The 17,625-nt window shown below is 35.2% G+C and overlaps 1 protein-coding gene across 4 annotated transcripts in view; it reads right to left on the bottom strand.

Moving 5' to 3' along the window:
• Positions 1-592: 592 nt before the first annotated feature.
• The window catches only part of LOC126299499 (dedicator of cytokinesis protein 3), a 951,484-nt gene continuing 934,451 nt past the window's right edge, over positions 593-17,625 (bottom strand). For all 4 annotated transcript variants that reach the window (XM_049991443.1, XM_049991445.1, XM_049991444.1 and 1 more), the window contains 3 exons: positions 15,527-15,726; positions 14,028-14,107; positions 593-6,995 (listed from right to left, as the gene is read on the bottom strand). In XM_049991443.1, coding sequence (XP_049847400.1) covers positions 6,555-6,995; positions 14,028-14,107; positions 15,527-15,726 — 721 coding nt within the window. In that variant the 3' untranslated portion in view covers positions 593-6,554. The remainder of the gene's footprint in view (positions 6,996-14,027; positions 14,108-15,526; positions 15,727-17,625) is intronic.

Raw genomic sequence — 17,625 nt, 5'->3', positions numbered from 1 at the left:
TTTTTTTAGATTATGAATGAGCTCTTCATTTTTTCCATTCACAAACAACAAAAGTGAGCTGCAAAAAAGTTGTTTGTAGCGACAAATTTTTTATTTGTGGACATATTTGTAACTATTCCATTACCACTAAATCTTCTCAAAGAGTGGAACTGGAAAGTCTGCAACTAGAGTGATATAGGCAACTAGGTCAACACATAAAGCTGAAATACCACAGTTACAAAGTTACAAGCAACAGAACAATACTGTATAGAAACAATAGAGTTTGATATATACATTTATGATGCATAAAAATAAATGTGAGACATATAGCAGTATGCTTAGGTACAAAACAAACAACTTATGTACTGTATCACATTCTGAAACACTTGACTTAGGTTTCAATATTTGGAATTAGATTATTATAGCCACCAATTACAAATATACTTTTCAAAACACATTCATGAACTAAATAAAACACTTTGCCTAAGATTAACAATTATACCTCAGCTCCATTTTCACTTATTGTGTTATAGTTGTTCATTGTTAAGCTGTGTTGTTACTTTCATAAACAACAGATTTTTTAAAATAAATACATATAAGGTGTATTACAGCATGTGTGTGTGTGTGTGTGTGTGTGTGTGTGTGTTTGTTTGTATGAATGAATACCAAATATTTTTTCACATGTGTGATAACAAAATAAGTTCTACATTGCATAAGGAAATAAATGATAAATATGTGGCTGACACATGGAAATGAGCAATACACTTCATTCCAGGCTTTAGTCAAAACCAGTTTCTTATTGCCTACAGAAACTTATGTAGACACATACAGATGAAATTATGACATTTCTTTCCAAATTCTTCTCTTGAAAAAGTAAGAGAGACCTTAAAGTCTATCATTAAAAAATCTAAGTGGATCTCTCTGACATTTTTGTGTTTTTTTTTCATTTAAGTTAAACGTTAAAACTCAGTGTGGAATTTCCTCTCAAAATTTCTATGTAATACAATTCTCATTTCATATTCAGCAAACTTCAGTCAAAGTCCTGGTTAGTGTTTGATTTCACAAGTGCAGCAACAGACAACTTGAATGAGTGGCAATACTAGCCATCAATGCAATAAAGTGGGGATCAGTTCTATCATAATAATGAGGTACAGTCCATATCCTAATGATGAGACAATTCTGGCAGTACAGTTAGCATCAGACCACAGAATCCTACTATGCACCTAATAAAAAAGGTAGTGAATTATTATCTTCTTTTTATTCTAAACACAGAAGCTATATTTTAATGAATATAGTTTTCAAATATGTGATATTGGTGGAAAATGATATGACTGTTACTCATTACTCTTTTCCTAACGATATCCTTATAAGGTATGAGACATAATTGGGAAAAATGTCAAAAATGCTTTGAGAAAGATTCATTAAAGCACTAAATTGCAAAATAATGGAACAAGTAAGGACCTCTGCTTGCTGTAAAATAGAGGTGTTGAGTGGTGGGTAGACACATAAACAAGTACTCAGATTATAAACTCACATCCTTCTTCATAGCACACATGCAGGTAAAAATTCTCGCAGCATGATTTTTTATGTTTAAATTATTATTTATGTACCTATTCACTGCTCAACATCTGAATAATATGGTGAATGGCTGACTTCACTTATTCTAATGCTCATATTCCACCAGATATTTTCACTATTGTACTAATATTCACAATATTTAGAAATAATTTAGAAAAATATTGTAGCTTTATAGGACTATCCATGGATTACAATATCTTCTTCAGGGAATGATGTCCTAAGATAACTTTTCTAAAAATCTGGAAGAATTACAATACACCAATAACAGTTGGAGTGATGTACAAAATAATCACTCTATATATATAATGACAGATTTGATTGGGGATTTGTCTGATTTATATGAGGATACTAAATAAGTACTTAACAGCTTTCAATGTGAGATGGCAGAAAAAGGAAATCATACATCAAATGAAATGCTATTCTTAAAATTCTTACAAGGTGTCTTTGAAAGACATTCTCAGGAAATTTTACTTCCTTCTACATACATATCATGCAAAGATTACAACAGTTAAATAGATAAAAAAGAATCACACATTAAGGCCCTTTTTTATTTACACACAACATATATTTCGAATTGTAAGAGGAACAAATAAGTTGTCATTTAATGATTGTGGTGTATTGGCTTGGACAACTCAAATATGAATACAGATTTCTCCAGAAGTTTCAGCAATGTCTTTGTTGCCAAGTACTAGAACACTCACAGATGAAAACCACACATATTTCTGAGATAAAATGGTGTCAGAAGACTTTGAGACTGACAGTGAGGGACTGATGACCTTTGCAGTCTGGTCCCTTTAACCCCCACAAAACATTGTTAGTTCTGTCATTAATAATACACCAGTAAATAAGAAATCTTCATCCAAATAGGTATTAACAATCTGAATAAACATATGTGGAAAAAGGAGCCACTTTTGTACACAACAGAAGATTCAGTGCAATGCACTATAAATCACAGCAACTGAGGCAGTTTCAGTTGTACTAATTGATATTAAAATTAAATGTAAATGTCTTGACACTTATGGGGCAACGTGATATACTATGAAAAATATATTGAATATCATATAGTCTGAAAGTAGGAACTGATGGATATCATATCCATCACAACATTAATAATATGTTTACAGCTGCAATACATCAGTCTTTGTATTTTGAAGAAAACCGATATTGCTTTCAGAGTTAGATGTGAATAACTTAATATCTTGAACATCAAAGCTACCAACATTTCAGCATAGAAAAGACAACAACTGAATCAGTGACTAATGATAACTATGTGGCTGTGAGTTTAATCATTCAATAGGTATTGATATTAAATGATCTATTAACAACTATAAGTAATATTATGAGTAGGAATCTGGCAGAATTTTGTCATATACATTACCAACATGAATATATGTGATAATGTAAAATAAGTGAATTATGAACCAAATCCAATTGGTTGTTTTCCTTTGTCATATGAAGTTGATAGACTGTACACATGGACTGTTCTAATGCTACCTACACCTCATTTTCTCTAGATCCCCATGTACTATATCCTTGATGGCAAAATTACCTAACAAACTTGCTTGTATGAAAGTCTTTTGGAATGTATATCAGCCATTCATTCATCAATTAATTCCTACATGCTACACTATTTTCCACAATAAACATAATAGAAAATTTTGAATAATTTTCTAATATTACCTTCAGGTAGTCACAAATATATATTTTCAAATTGTAAATAAAGACCACTTTTAGTTACCTTTTACTTTGTCTTCATGTTACAGCTCATTGTGCAATGGAGGAGTTTCTTCCTATGAATTTCTTACCTTTTTAATGTGTACAACAATGATGTCACATGTGACTGAAGAGCTACAGGTATTTCTATGATATTAAATATCTTGTCTGTCTAAAAGACTGGCAGTTTCAGTTACATGCTACCTGAGTTTAATGCTTGTAGCATAACAAAGACATTATAGTCACTATCAAATGACAATTCTCTAGGATGATTGTGCCTTTTAATTCACTACTGTACGCCTGTGGTACAAATTCTTTACCACAGGTCAAAGAGGAATAAATTTATTTTATTTACAAAAATATTCTCTACAAAAAGAATTACTGAAATGTCAAAAGCATAATCTCCTCATGAAATAACAGTCTTCAGATACTTGACACTAATCCACATGAAATAATTTCTTATCTGTCATGTTTCCCACAAACTATGGAAAAATAAAGCAGTCTCATAAAAAATATACTGTGGCAAATAACAGAAATTAACATCTTCCTTATACTTTAACTGTTTCATATTGCTTGTTTCAGTGCATCCACAGAAAAGAAAGAATGCACAAAAATTATAAATAAGAATTTCAGTCAACTGTATTTGAAATGTGAGAATATTACCACGAGTGTCATGGTTCCAGTTCTCTGATGTCTAGAGCATTCAGCAACTGTTGGACCATGTCACTTTCTACATAACATAATGTCATTAACTTCTACTTCACCTGATACTACTTATTATGCTTTGTAATTCTAACAATGTAGTCATACACCCATAACTTTATTCATTTCACTTCTTCTTTATTCAAATATCATAAATTAGTACCAAAGTAATAAAATATTTGAATATAAAATTATATAGCATATCTTAATAGAAACATGTCATTTAGCAGTTCCATACAAAAATTTGCAGACTGCAATTTGTTCACAGAAAGAGACTAGAAAAAAACTTTAACTTACAGGAACAACTATCTCATTTGTCACATTAAGGGGTATATTTTCACTGTGTGATTAGATGAGTCTTAGTGCATTGTCAATCAAAGTATCAGCAAGTTCATTGTCATTCAAGATTGGCTACAAAAGTTGTGTGCAAGAATTTCTGTAAATGTTAAATCCTTACATGAGCTGCTGCATGTAATCTCAAATATGTATTAACCAGTTATGAATCTAGAAATTATTGTGAGATTTATCTCTCAATTCGAATTTCAAAAAAATGAAGCTTATGAAATATTTTATTACCCACTATTCCAGTAGGTTAAACACACAAATATGGACACTGTACAGTTTGTTTTTACATACTGGTTTGTAGGTATGATATCAAATAATGACACTATGTAAAATAAATTAGATTACTGATTCATTTGTGGAAGACTGGTAAGCTGAGTGTTTTCATAATATAAAATGTATAAAATGCATCATTGCAACCTAGTCTTGGATACTGTACAAATGACAGGAATTTGCTCTAGATCAGATTGGCAGTGGAGTCTGGACATCTTATAGGCAGCCCAATTGATGACTGATTCAATCAGATAACATGATAGTTTCAAAATGTCATTTGCTTTTAAGCCACAATCTCTGGAAAGAAAGATTTTTTGAAAAGCTACTAATGTCTGTTCAAGAATCAATTTTCAGCAAGAAATATAAAAATAATTTGCTGTTTTCTATATTTCTCAGAGTTTTGATGAAGTTACCATTAATAACAATGTATATAAAGGACTTTAAACACTGTTTCTTTCCTACAATGTGTCACTGAATGAAATGGGACAAACACTCTGTATCACAGGTATATAGGCAAATAATGGCCCACAAGGTACAGAGATGGAAGTTTAAAATTTCATGAGGGAAAAGTAGAGCCAGAGAAATAATATGCCATGATAATTGTTGTCATGAGAAGGAAATAATTTTGACAACAATAAAAGAAATGGGTAATGGCTTTCTTTTTTATTTCAATATTTATCAAAGACGACTTTCTGAGTTACCTCACTTTAGTATGTACATCTATTACACATATAAATAAAAATAACTTACACTAACAGAATTTATGTGGTTGCTCCATATACAGGTTTCTTTCTCTCATGTAATCAATGATTAACTAATTATCTGTACAGTTTCATTCTATCATACTATCATATTTACATAATTCCCTCATTAAAGGAAAAAGATAAAGATAATACATTAGGAATAGTTTTTTACCAGTTTCACAAATTATAAAATCACAAACGTTTAAAAATCAAATTAGTTTCCTGAGGATCAGTGTACATCCACTTATCTTTGCTATTCATTAAAATAGTAAAATTATATATCACCATTGTTTGTGTTATTTTTGCTCTGTTCTACCATAATGAGAACATAACTATGAATTCCTTATTCATTACTCCAATATACAAAAATTACAATCTTGATATCACTTAGCATGTTAGCAATAGTATTGCAAAACGTATGATGACAACACAGCTTTGGTGTTCACACTTCACATGCTGTGAGCTAGTGTCTAAATCCCACATAGCATAGACATTCAAATGGTCAAACAAAAATAGAGTATATTACACCAACAAACACTTTTGTCAGCATTGTATCTCTCTACCAAAAACCTGACCATCTGGTTGTTTGATTATTTTTTTAAGAAAACATTTGAACTGTCACAATCAGAAATTAAGGGCTCAACAGCTGTTGTTTATAAATATGAATGAAACATTCACAGTGAATATAGTAAAATGTGGCACAGAAATGTAAACTAATGAAAATTTCAGTTGCACCTATTTATGTGATTCCATGTAATCAAATATTACATTCTCTCATACGCATAATGTAGTAATTATTGAAAGACACATACTACACACAAAAAGTTTTTCACAGACAGTCTGAGCACAAAAAATGCTCTTTTATAGTATATTCTCATCCTGAACATCCATCTTTCATTTGAGAACTTGGAATACAAAATAATTGAACTGAAAACCATGCAGTATCGCACTAACTGGCATGAAAGTTTATTGCTGTTAAGAACATAGAACTAAGGTACTAATAATTCATAAAAGGTTCCTGGTTGCACAGCAGTTTCTTGCTGAAAGGTCACAAATTTAGTGGAAGAAATGTATGGAATATGATAAACATACATAAATTATTGCACAAACTGAAAAGAGTAGGAACACTCTTTGGTGCTGGAGTTCAGGATGTTTTTTGGTATATACACACTGGACAGCAGCAGTCACTAAATGGGCTCACAACACAAATATGATCAGTACAATTTACTGTACATTTTCATTTTTCTTTGGAACTGAGTAATTTTCTGCAATACACAATGGTAATGTAATTACACCACTGTCAACAAAGGAAGATAAGTGTTGATTTCGTTCCAAGGTTCCACTGCTTGTTCTTGGAGGGGAAGTTTCTGGTGATATATTTGGAATCATGTTGGCTGTTGCTTTTGGAGGAACTGGTGGTGGTGTAGGAAATGACTGGGTGCGAGGTGATAGAACTGGTGGTGAAATGTTCACCTCACCAAAATGTGTTGGTAATACAAAGTCTTCATACGGCATATTGTTAAAATTGTTGGTTGGAGTTGTGCGGGACATTGGAAACTCTGAGTACCCAGAATCACGCAGGTCGTGCCCATCACTACTGCTTTCAGTTTCAGCATCAGCATTAATATCCATAGCTGAATCTATGCTGCCTACAATTGATGAACCCTGTAATCACAAAGAAAAAACAAAATATTTCAGAAATTATTTTTCAAGTGGTTAGCACTGAGACACACTAGGAAATATCTCTACATATAGGTTTATAGCTCTCAGTTTACTTTATATTGCAGGTCCGCACACAGGAACATTTATAATATTATTTGTTCTTGCAGTTTTCGATCACAGATACACGTGACATAATGTTGATTTTTCAGATCAGGTTAGAAGATTTTATATACAATTATTACTTGTTACTTGTGAGAGGGAATAGCTATATGGTGAAACTTCTATACTGATCTGAAAAATCACTAACTGAACTTTCACATCAGCCATCATAATAATTAAGTGTCATAATGTTACATCTGTTTGGGAATGGTGAAGTACTTACGAGGAATACCAAATATTGGAATGGTATGTCATAATGCTAATGCACACACATACTACTGTTCATGAAAATTGCAACATCAAGAAGGAGACATGTGATTACAATGATATTTATTCCACTGATTACGGACATGACAAAATATAAATTATTAGTATTACAGAACTATACAAGTGCCTTGACTGTCAGAATTCACTGTAGTGAGAAAGCTGCAGTGCTACAAACAGAGTCTTTAGATGTCATGGAATGGGCTGAAAGAGAATCTGGATATATTACTGAAAAACATACTGTCACATGGTTATTAGGCATGCCTATAAAACATCAATGCTGTCCACAGGAAAACCAGAATGAATAAGGTGCTGAACAACCATACCCCAGACTAGTTTGAAGGGAAACCTGTCAGGCACATGTGCAGGACAGGGAAGCAGACGTACAAGTCTTTCTTCAAAGAAGGCCTTCACATTCCTCACCACATGTTACCAGGCTTTGTCCTGTTAAAATATGATAAGTGTATCTGGTTTTAGGAGGGGCAATGCCTCTGGCTCTAAGGCTTCCCTGATGTAGTGTTTGTAGTTCAGATTTTCCTCAATATGTAGGAGACAAGACTTCATGTAATAGATAACGGCATTCCAAAATCATCACACTTGCCATTGTCCACTATGCTACTTAAAAAAGCTGTCTGCCCCACTGTGTTCACTGTGGTAGAAAGAAACACATACACAGCCATCGCTGTAGGACATATTGAAGTAAGACTTCCAAAAACACTACATTCTGCCACTCAGCATGGCAGTAAAGGCATTCCGTCATTGCAGTCCAAAGCAGTGGTGTGCTTTATGGTCAGTGGAAGGCAACACAATGGCTTGCATGCCACCAATCCAGTGCTTGTAAGTTGGTACTGAATTGTTGATGCAGCCATGTCTACACATGTTGCAGTACTCCAATATGAAATCAACATTGTTGACAAAGCTGTTCTGTCAGTTATGGCCATGTGAACTAGATAGCAGTTGCCCCTCATTATTGTCACATTGTGTAGTTCAGTACCCACTCACCACTGAGTGTGATCTTCTTCTATCCACTAGTTCCACACACACATCACTGTCATATCAACATGCCTTGTATGGGCCACAATGTCAGAGTATGATAAACCTGTTTCCCAGGGACCAAACATTCTGTCCTACTCAAACCCACTCATACACTGCTATTGCATTCTTTGACAGTGATGAAGCATACTGGTATTCACTTTCAAATTTCCACTTTCTTTGACAGCTTTGCACCAACTGGACAAGGCATAACCACTGACTTGTCTGAACACACAAAAATTGGCAGTGCTAGGCCTATGTATACACCATCTCTCTGCATTCTTAATAACTTATTATGATTCCACTGTTGTACACATCCTCCAACTTTGAAGTGATTCAGACCATTATTTCAGAGCACTGTAATATTCACAAACAGTAGCATACATTTGTTTTACTTTTGCACCAACATTTAGAGCTTTCTCAATCACTGCAGATACACCAGCTGATCAAAAAGTCAGTATAATTTTGAAAACTTAATAAACCACGGAATAATGTAGATAGAGAGGTAAAAATTGACACAGATGCTTGGAATGACATGGGGCTTTATTGGAACAAAAAAAAAAAGTTCACAAAATGTCTGACAGATGGTACTGGACAGCAAAATGTCAGTGACTGCACATGACAATCATGTATAAAAGGAGCCGTAATGAGAGAGAGAATCAGATGCGCCAGCAGTCACAGCATGTTGATATTATCTGAAAAGGCGCTTTCAGTGAAGCTGTATTATCAGAATGGGGAATGTGCTAGTTCAGCATTATGATCCTATTGCCATAGGAAGGGGATTCGAATGGGTAAAGGTACGATGACAAATGCAGCTGTGGCGAGAATGATTTTGAAGTTTGAAGTCATGGGTAGTTTAGACGATAGACCCCGTAGTGGCCAACCGAGCACAAGGCATAATGCTGCTGAGACAGTTCAGGAAGAAATGGAGACTGTAGCGGGTTCGTCTACGCACGGGGACTTGTGCAGTCACACATCGCACCGGCATTCCATACACTACTGTGTGGTTGGCACTTAGGCATACCCTCTGATGCTATCTGTACAAAATTCATCTTCATCATGAACTGTTACCTGGCGATTTAGTGAAGCAGATGGAAATTGCGGTGTGGGCGTTTCAAAAGATGAAGATGATGATTGGTTGAGTAACGTGTTGTGGACCGACGAAGCTCATTTCACGCTCCAAAGGTCTGTCAACGCCCACAACTGCAGAATTTGGGGTACCAAAAATCCTAAAACTGTTGTGGAAACTCCATTGCGTGATGAGAAAGTCACAGTATCGGTTGGATTTACCAGATCTACCGTTATTGGGCCTTCTTTCTTCGATGAAATGCACACACACACACACACACACACACACACACACACACACACACACACACACACACACAAAAAAAAATGCATACTGAATCATAAATTGTATGAAGCACACTTGCACTTAGGTGACACTATAAACAACAACATCCTCTCTGCTATATGCTGAACAAAGGTGACAAACACACTTGTAATATCATAGAACAACTAAAGTGAAGACAGACTAAGAAACTAAAGATGCTTATGGACAAACAAATTCAGTTAAACACCCCAAACAGACAGACCCATACACATCTGTTCTACCCATGTTTCATAAGCCTTGCAGACACCAAACTTAATGAAAAAGAAACACAGGTGTTACATGAAGGTTTAAAACACAATGTAAAAACAGAAATAAATGAACATTTCATAGAAAGTCTGATCATGCAATCTAAGAACATGTTGTCTCAAGAACAGAGGAAAGACACAAGCACCATGAACATATCCCTAACAAGAGAATTAATAGGCAAATAAATCAAAAACATCACATAATGAGGACATGAACACGATAAAGCAAGAGAGATAACCACAGAAGCTAAAACTATGAAAACTCTTTGAGAAAAACTACATGGAGACAATGAAGTTACAACAAAGGCAGACAAAAGGAATACATTTTTCCTTATGGATAAACAAGAATACAATAACAAGATACAAGAATTCAATTCGCACAATAAAATCACAAAACTAAAGTCAGACACAACAAGAAGGTTCCATACACAAATGAAAAATTTACGCACACTGGATGACAGACAAAAACCAACTGCACATGATCCTAATGCCCCAAAGCTCACCAACCAAAGCTTCATAAAGTGTGAGACCAGCTGTTAACTACAGAAAAACATCCACATACATCCTCATCACACATATACTACACATACACAACAGTGTAAAACACAAACTGACAGTGAAAAACATAGAAGAAATAATAAACCACATGAAAGATCTATATATTCCAGATTGAGCTATGTTGGTCCCAGTTGATGTAGAAAACATTTACTCCACAATCCCAGTCAAAGAACATACAGGATAATAGAACAAGACCTAGCTATTTACAATGAGTTACCATAAGAACATGTAACAGAGATAAGCACACTCATACACCTCATTACTGACCAAAATTACTTCAAATTCAACAAAGAATTCTACCTACAAGAAGGTGGGTTGCCAATGATATCCCGAGTCTCTGGAAACAAAATAGAAGAAAGAATTGTCCAGAAAATAGTACCAGGAAAATACAATATATTGTATTGGTGGAGATACACGAATGACATAATGACATCCTCTGCTTGGTAGATCTAACCAGGAAATAAAACAGAACCACTACATGCAGAGATAAACACATTACACAAAAAAATAATGTTCACATTAGAGACAGAACAAACAGGCCAAAGAAACTTCTTATGTATATCCATCACAAAAAAAAATAAGCAACATTCATTTAGCATTTACAGGAAAATCCACAACAGACACACAGTACAGCAATCATCAAACCATCCACAGACTCAAAAAGACTCTGCCTTCAGATACATGGTCCACAGATTAAACACAATACCACTTGACAAACATAACTGTAGTAAGGAGTTGGACATTATCATTCAGATAGCAAAAAATAATGGATACCAAGAGCCCTGGTAACAAAAGTGAACAGAAAAATCCAGAAAAACATAAAAATAAAATAAAATAAAATAAACACCACACAAATCCAGAGACACACATCGCCCACCACAAACATATACCAGTATCAACACTACCACACACAGCAAGAGAATAACACAGAATCTCAACAGACAAGCTTGTAAACACTCACATATGGAAACAAATTGTGAACATCCTCAAGAAACAAGGAATAAAAATAGCACACCAAATCAACAACTCTGTACTGAAATGACAAAAAAAGGAAGATAAAACTGACATCTACCAAAAACCTGGTATTTTACAGTAACAACTGTACTACTTTATACCTAGAAAATACAGGCAGAACTTTGAAGTGAGGTATAAGGAACACACAAGACCATGGACATACGACAGCAGCCATTCAACATTTGCAGAAAACCTCCAGCAAGGAAACCACCATGCTATCACAATAGAAAAGGACATGAAAATAGTCAGATTCAGCAAGAAGAAACATCTCCTATACCTACAAAAAAACTTCCAAATTCTAAATGCAAAAATAGAGAACAAACACTAAATAACTAACTAGACAAACTTCAGCAACTAGATGCTATTTAAATTAATAAAACATATCATTGAGAAAGAACAACCTCATAGACACCACAAAATAATATCCCAGACTGGGTAATATTCCAATAGTAGATCATCCTCCATTGTACCATAGCAAAGCAATAACTTACACACACAGTAGCTAGGACATATTAGCTCCCTTCACACACACACACACACACACACACACACACACACACACACACACACACACACAGAGAGAGAGAGAGAGAGAGAGAGAGAGAGAGAGAGAGAGAGAAAGAGAGAGAGATAATCACCTCTCTCGTCAGAAAACATACGCATTCACAGATCGATAGCAGACACTTCCACCACTATCCAAATGAACAAAAGATGTATGCATACTATAACATCTAAACAAAAAAAAGCAAAATGGCAAAAGGTCAGTGATACTTCCGAACATATAAGTGTGAATATATCAAGCACAGTGAAAGTGTTGTGTGTAAAAACTCGACACACATACATGTGTGTGTGGAGGGGTGGGGGGGGGGGGGGTGGAGGGGAGGAGGGGGGAGGTGAAGGGGGGGAGAGGAGCACGCACAAACGCACCTGTGAGTAAAAAAAAGAATAAAAATTGTTTATACTAATAACTAAAGCATGTGAACTGTTAATGATCATAACTAACAAAATTAGAAAAGAAAATACGAAACTGTTATAGTGAGCTCTGAAGAGGCATTAAAATAAAGCAAAACATGTCTGGTCTTAATAAGACGTTTATTGCAGTTGCTAAAGATTGCATTAAACATATACAACTAAATAACTTTATTGTAGGAGCACAGATTAAATTAACTTTATCTTGGAGGTACAAGTCAGAGCCTCCCAATACTTATTAAAACGATTTCATGGATATGAACAACAAAAGTTTCATCTATGTCCATCAATAGTATTGTTTCTTTAAGGCAGTAGGATGATTATACAGTGTAGCAGATTACGATGCACCACACAGCACTTAGACCATGTGGAGATTGCAGCCATCCTCTTCCTTCAACTAAATACGTAAAAGAAAATGTTTTTTTGTGGCATAGGCAAGTGTTGTAAACAGTATTTCTGTAGATGTAAATATTGGCAATATATCTCAAAGCCAAAATTGAGACGTGTGTATGCAAACCTAATGGGATGAAATCCTCATTGGTAATGATAAGCATCTCATTTTATATAATAGCCTTGTTTTTGCAAAATATTCAGTGCTGTGCTTGAAGCTTCTTCATTGTGTGTCCGTGGGTTGGTGAATATGCTGTCTTAGAGTTTCTTGGGCATCCAGTCAGATTGATCATTGTGGAATGAAATGTTGATGGTACATTACACAATTGAAAATTCATTCCACAATCATCAATCAATCTGGCTGCATGCCCAAGAGACTTTCAAGCAGCTTCTTCATTAATCAAAGTAAACCATGAGTTGTATTCTGTTGATAACACATTAATCCATTGTTTAATTTTTATTTACAGCAGACATATCTAGTTAAACTGTAATAAAAGATATGCCTGTTTTTCATCACACTGGCAGTATGACTCTTTTTATCTTGTTGCAACTGTAGCTCTATATACTCATGCTACACTTTGATAACAATGAAAGCAAGTGTGTAAGCTGCTTTGTAGCCACATGTCATTAATGTGATGAGAGATCCAGTTGATTTGATCTGTTAAAGTTCAGTATCAACTGCATTATTAACATACATGTGCCTATTTTCAATGTACAGCATCTTTGGTCCTTTTTTCCCCACCGTCACTTTTGTCTTCTGTAATTTCCATCTTACATATGGCCCGAAATAGGTGCTAGAAAGTTACTGATTTCCAGTTGCTTACAGAATTAGAAAAACATGGAAGCACACCTGACAATTACCATGGAAGAGCATGAGAAAAAGAGGAATATTAGGATACATCTGTGGATTTCTACAAAAACACTGATTAACACCCAAGTATTTTTTTAAGTAAAAATATTATTAGCTTTTGTTTTCAAGACAAAAGTTACTGATATATGTATTTCACATACCTTTTTAATGAGTCTCTTTGGTGGGGCTGGTGGCATTTGTGTTGTATCAATAAATAAACTAGTGTTTCTTCGGTCTGGAGCTGCAGAAAAAAATTTCATTTAAATATTTTCATTTTATCCATAATACTTGAAATTTTGTATAAAATATTTAATTTCAAGGAACAAAAACTGTAAATCACTATTTATAATAATAGATATTTTTTACCACTGAATTCTCTCTAACAGAATCCTAGTAGTCATATTAGTCATATATCACTCTTTTTAATGTTTCTAACTCTTGAAGATTAAATAAGTGGTAACAAAACTTGCTATTACACTGACAAAATAAGACAAGCATGTCAGGTCATCCAAGAAATGGTTATTGGAGCAAGGAATCCTTCACCCTCATATGAGTATAAACACTTCAATTTCTTACCTATGTCCAGTCAGCTTCCAATAATCTGCTCCCTGGCCTTATATTTGACAGCTCTATTAGGAATTATATTGGGTCACAGAGGAAAACACATCATGAAAGCCATCACTTTTGTCAAGAGCCTGAGAACTCTTGTGACAGATCTGGATTCAAACAATGTAATGGTGACCCTTAATGTACTTTTCTGTCTGTGATGGTACCAAACGAAGAGACACAGAAATAATCAGACTACCTCACTACAGATTCATAGCAACATACTTTCTGATCATTATGTATAGTATTAAGTGACACAGTACATAGAAGGGGTCCATAGAAAAACCCATCTGTAGAGTATTTTTAAGAATGGACTTTAGAATAAACTGCTCTGCATGAACCAGTAAAATGTCTAGGCTACATTAAGCTTTTTCAACCTGACAGCAATGGCAACACTACATTGCATCAGTTCTTGAATCACATGAATCATTCCCAGTCAGACTATGGTGGAAATGTAGAGAGATCAGAACCATTCATTCCAGGCATACTGGCTGAATACATGCTGAACAGAAATCTTAGTCATTCTATAACTTGCATGCCACACACCAAATTACATCTAAACATGAGTGGTTTCAATCACTCAAAATAGAACAGAGCATCATGAGCATAGTAATACAAAGAAGAACAAAAATCTCACATAAATACCAAAGCAAAACACTTATGGTTTGTGTTTGAGAAGAAACATTACAATCAGGATGAAAAAAGGACAGAATTTATGTATGAAGAATAAAGGTGGTTTTGTGACAGAGAAGAGGATGGTAGACACATTTATACAACTCTTATTAGTTTACAGATATGTGAGCCCCTGACATCTGAGTTCTCAGACCTTAAACTGAAATATTCTGTTTCAAAATCAAGGACATGATGAGAATAGTACTATATAATGCTACAATGGTGGGTCACAAGCAAAGAATGTTTTATTTCTTGGCTCTTCAGACACAAATACTATTTAAGCACTCTTCAGAAATTATAATTAAAAACAAGTCACTATAAAGGAAAAAGTGTACCTAATTTTATATGATTTTCAACAAGTGGTTAGAAATGAAGTACTAACTTTGTCCTCTTGGAGGTAGAGGTGGTGCCTCATCTGTAGTTGCCTCTGACCATGAATTCCGAAGCTGACTGCCATTGCTGTTCTCAGAACTGTTGTAGCTGGCTGGAGCAGGACATGAGAGTAGTTTACTGAGTGATCTTTGATGTGTTGGTTTGGGGGGTCTTGGCATTGTAGAAACTGTGTCACCATCTGTAGAATCTCTACAAACATGAAAAGATAATTGTGAGCTACACATGGGTGATAATAATCTTAAAGACACTCCTAAACAAAACTTACTGATATTCTTAATTAATCTTGATAGCAAAGATTTATTTTAAAATATTGAATTATCAAAAAGAAAAGTTGTTCCCAAAACAGTTATATATTCTCAAGAGGAAATTTACATTTGTAAGTCACTGTTGTCTACTTCATTATGATCTTATGATGAACAACTGTAAATAATCGCTTTTTTCAATTTCCTTATAATTGTTGGATCAAGTAATTATTTTAGTCTTTATCTACCTAAAAACTCTGTTAACATTTGTGCTACTTGCTATAGCCCTCTATGTAATACTTGGATACTCACCATGGCGTCAGGCTGCCAGCATGATACAGTTCTACAGTTTGAATTTTCCGCCAACAGCATCTGCATGGGCTAGCCACCAGGGGCCACCTGTGCTGAGACACATGATTTGTGTACATGGTATGGCATTTGCTCTGTCATGTACTGGAGCCCTCCTCTTTGTAAGTGCATTCCAGCAGGTACTTGCTCTCATATTGTGTTTATGCTTATTGTCAGGAACTGCTTGTGTCAGTACCTGGATTGTTTCTATGCCCTCAACTGTTGTTTGCTTGTATACGGAAGGATAATAAACTTTGGTTTGCCCTGGCTGTGCTCTTATGTCTTACAGTATGACCCAATCGGTGACAAGTCTGGTGTTCACTTCCATGTGCTCAGTCTATTTGCAGGTTCCTTTGGATCTTCCATCCAAAGAGGCAGAGCTCCAATCTCTCCTGAAGGAGCAGCAGACTCTTACATTTGCTATCACAAAATTGTCAGCCACACTGACTGGGCAGGCTTCCACACCATCAGCGTATCCTCTGCCATTTCCCCCTGATGACAATGCGATGAAGACTGGGTGGCTTACAAGAAGTAGCTTTGGCAACACTTCCTTGCTTTCGGAGTCACTGATTTAAACATGTGTAATGCTTTTCCTCAGCTCTACGAGTTTGGCCATTTCACCCCACTCCAGGAACCTGCGTCGCTTTTGTTTGATGATATGTGTATGTTGTCATCAAATTAACACCATAAATGCACAGGTCATTGTAGCAACTGATTAGCTTTCCCTCTGTGGTGACTTTAAAGTTTCAGTTAATGTCAGTTAATGTTCAGCCTATCAATGACACCTACATTTTACCCTTTCCAGACAAGTTATTTGCTAAATTCACCAGGGGCCAGTTTTTCTCCAAAACAGATTTATCTGAAGCTTATTTACAGATTCCGCTGGATAAGGATTCTAAATGGCTCCTTGTGATTAACACATCCTTTCGGTATACCAATATCAGTACCTCCTGTTTGGTGTAGCTATCACCCAAGTAATTTTTCTGTGTTTTTTTCGAACAACTGATAATGTATGTTTTGGGATGCATCAACTACCTTGATAACACCATCATGATGGATCAATGTATCCATGGGAGAGCATTTACATAACTTACGCACCTTTTTCACAGTCTTACATACTACAGGGTTGAAATGAACTTGGTCAGGTCACACTTTTTTCAGTCATCCATTGTGTATTTGAGGTTTGAGGTTTCTCAGTATGGTGTTAAGCCTTCACTTCATCAGTCACTGTGGCCACAGCTCTGCCTCACCCTATGTGAAAGACTTCCAATCAATTTTAGGTGAAACTGCTTACTGCCAAAAATCTATTACACATGCTTTCAAATCTAAATTACATTCTGCTTCTTGTCTGGCTACTTTCCATTCTGGTGACCACTGGGTTTTGGCTATGGTCACCTTGCAGTATAGGCTCAGGGCCTTTCTCACACATCAGTATTAGGAGGGTTCCAAATTTCTGATAACTTATCCATGAAAAATGCTCAACTCTGCACAACAGCAC

This window comes from Schistocerca gregaria, chromosome X, assembly GCF_023897955.1.
Source record: "Schistocerca gregaria isolate iqSchGreg1 chromosome X, iqSchGreg1.2, whole genome shotgun sequence".
NCBI lineage: Eukaryota > Metazoa > Arthropoda > Insecta > Orthoptera > Acrididae > Schistocerca > Schistocerca gregaria.
The sequence above is the reverse complement of the archived record's forward strand: the minus strand, read 5'-3'. Positions and strand labels throughout refer to the sequence as shown.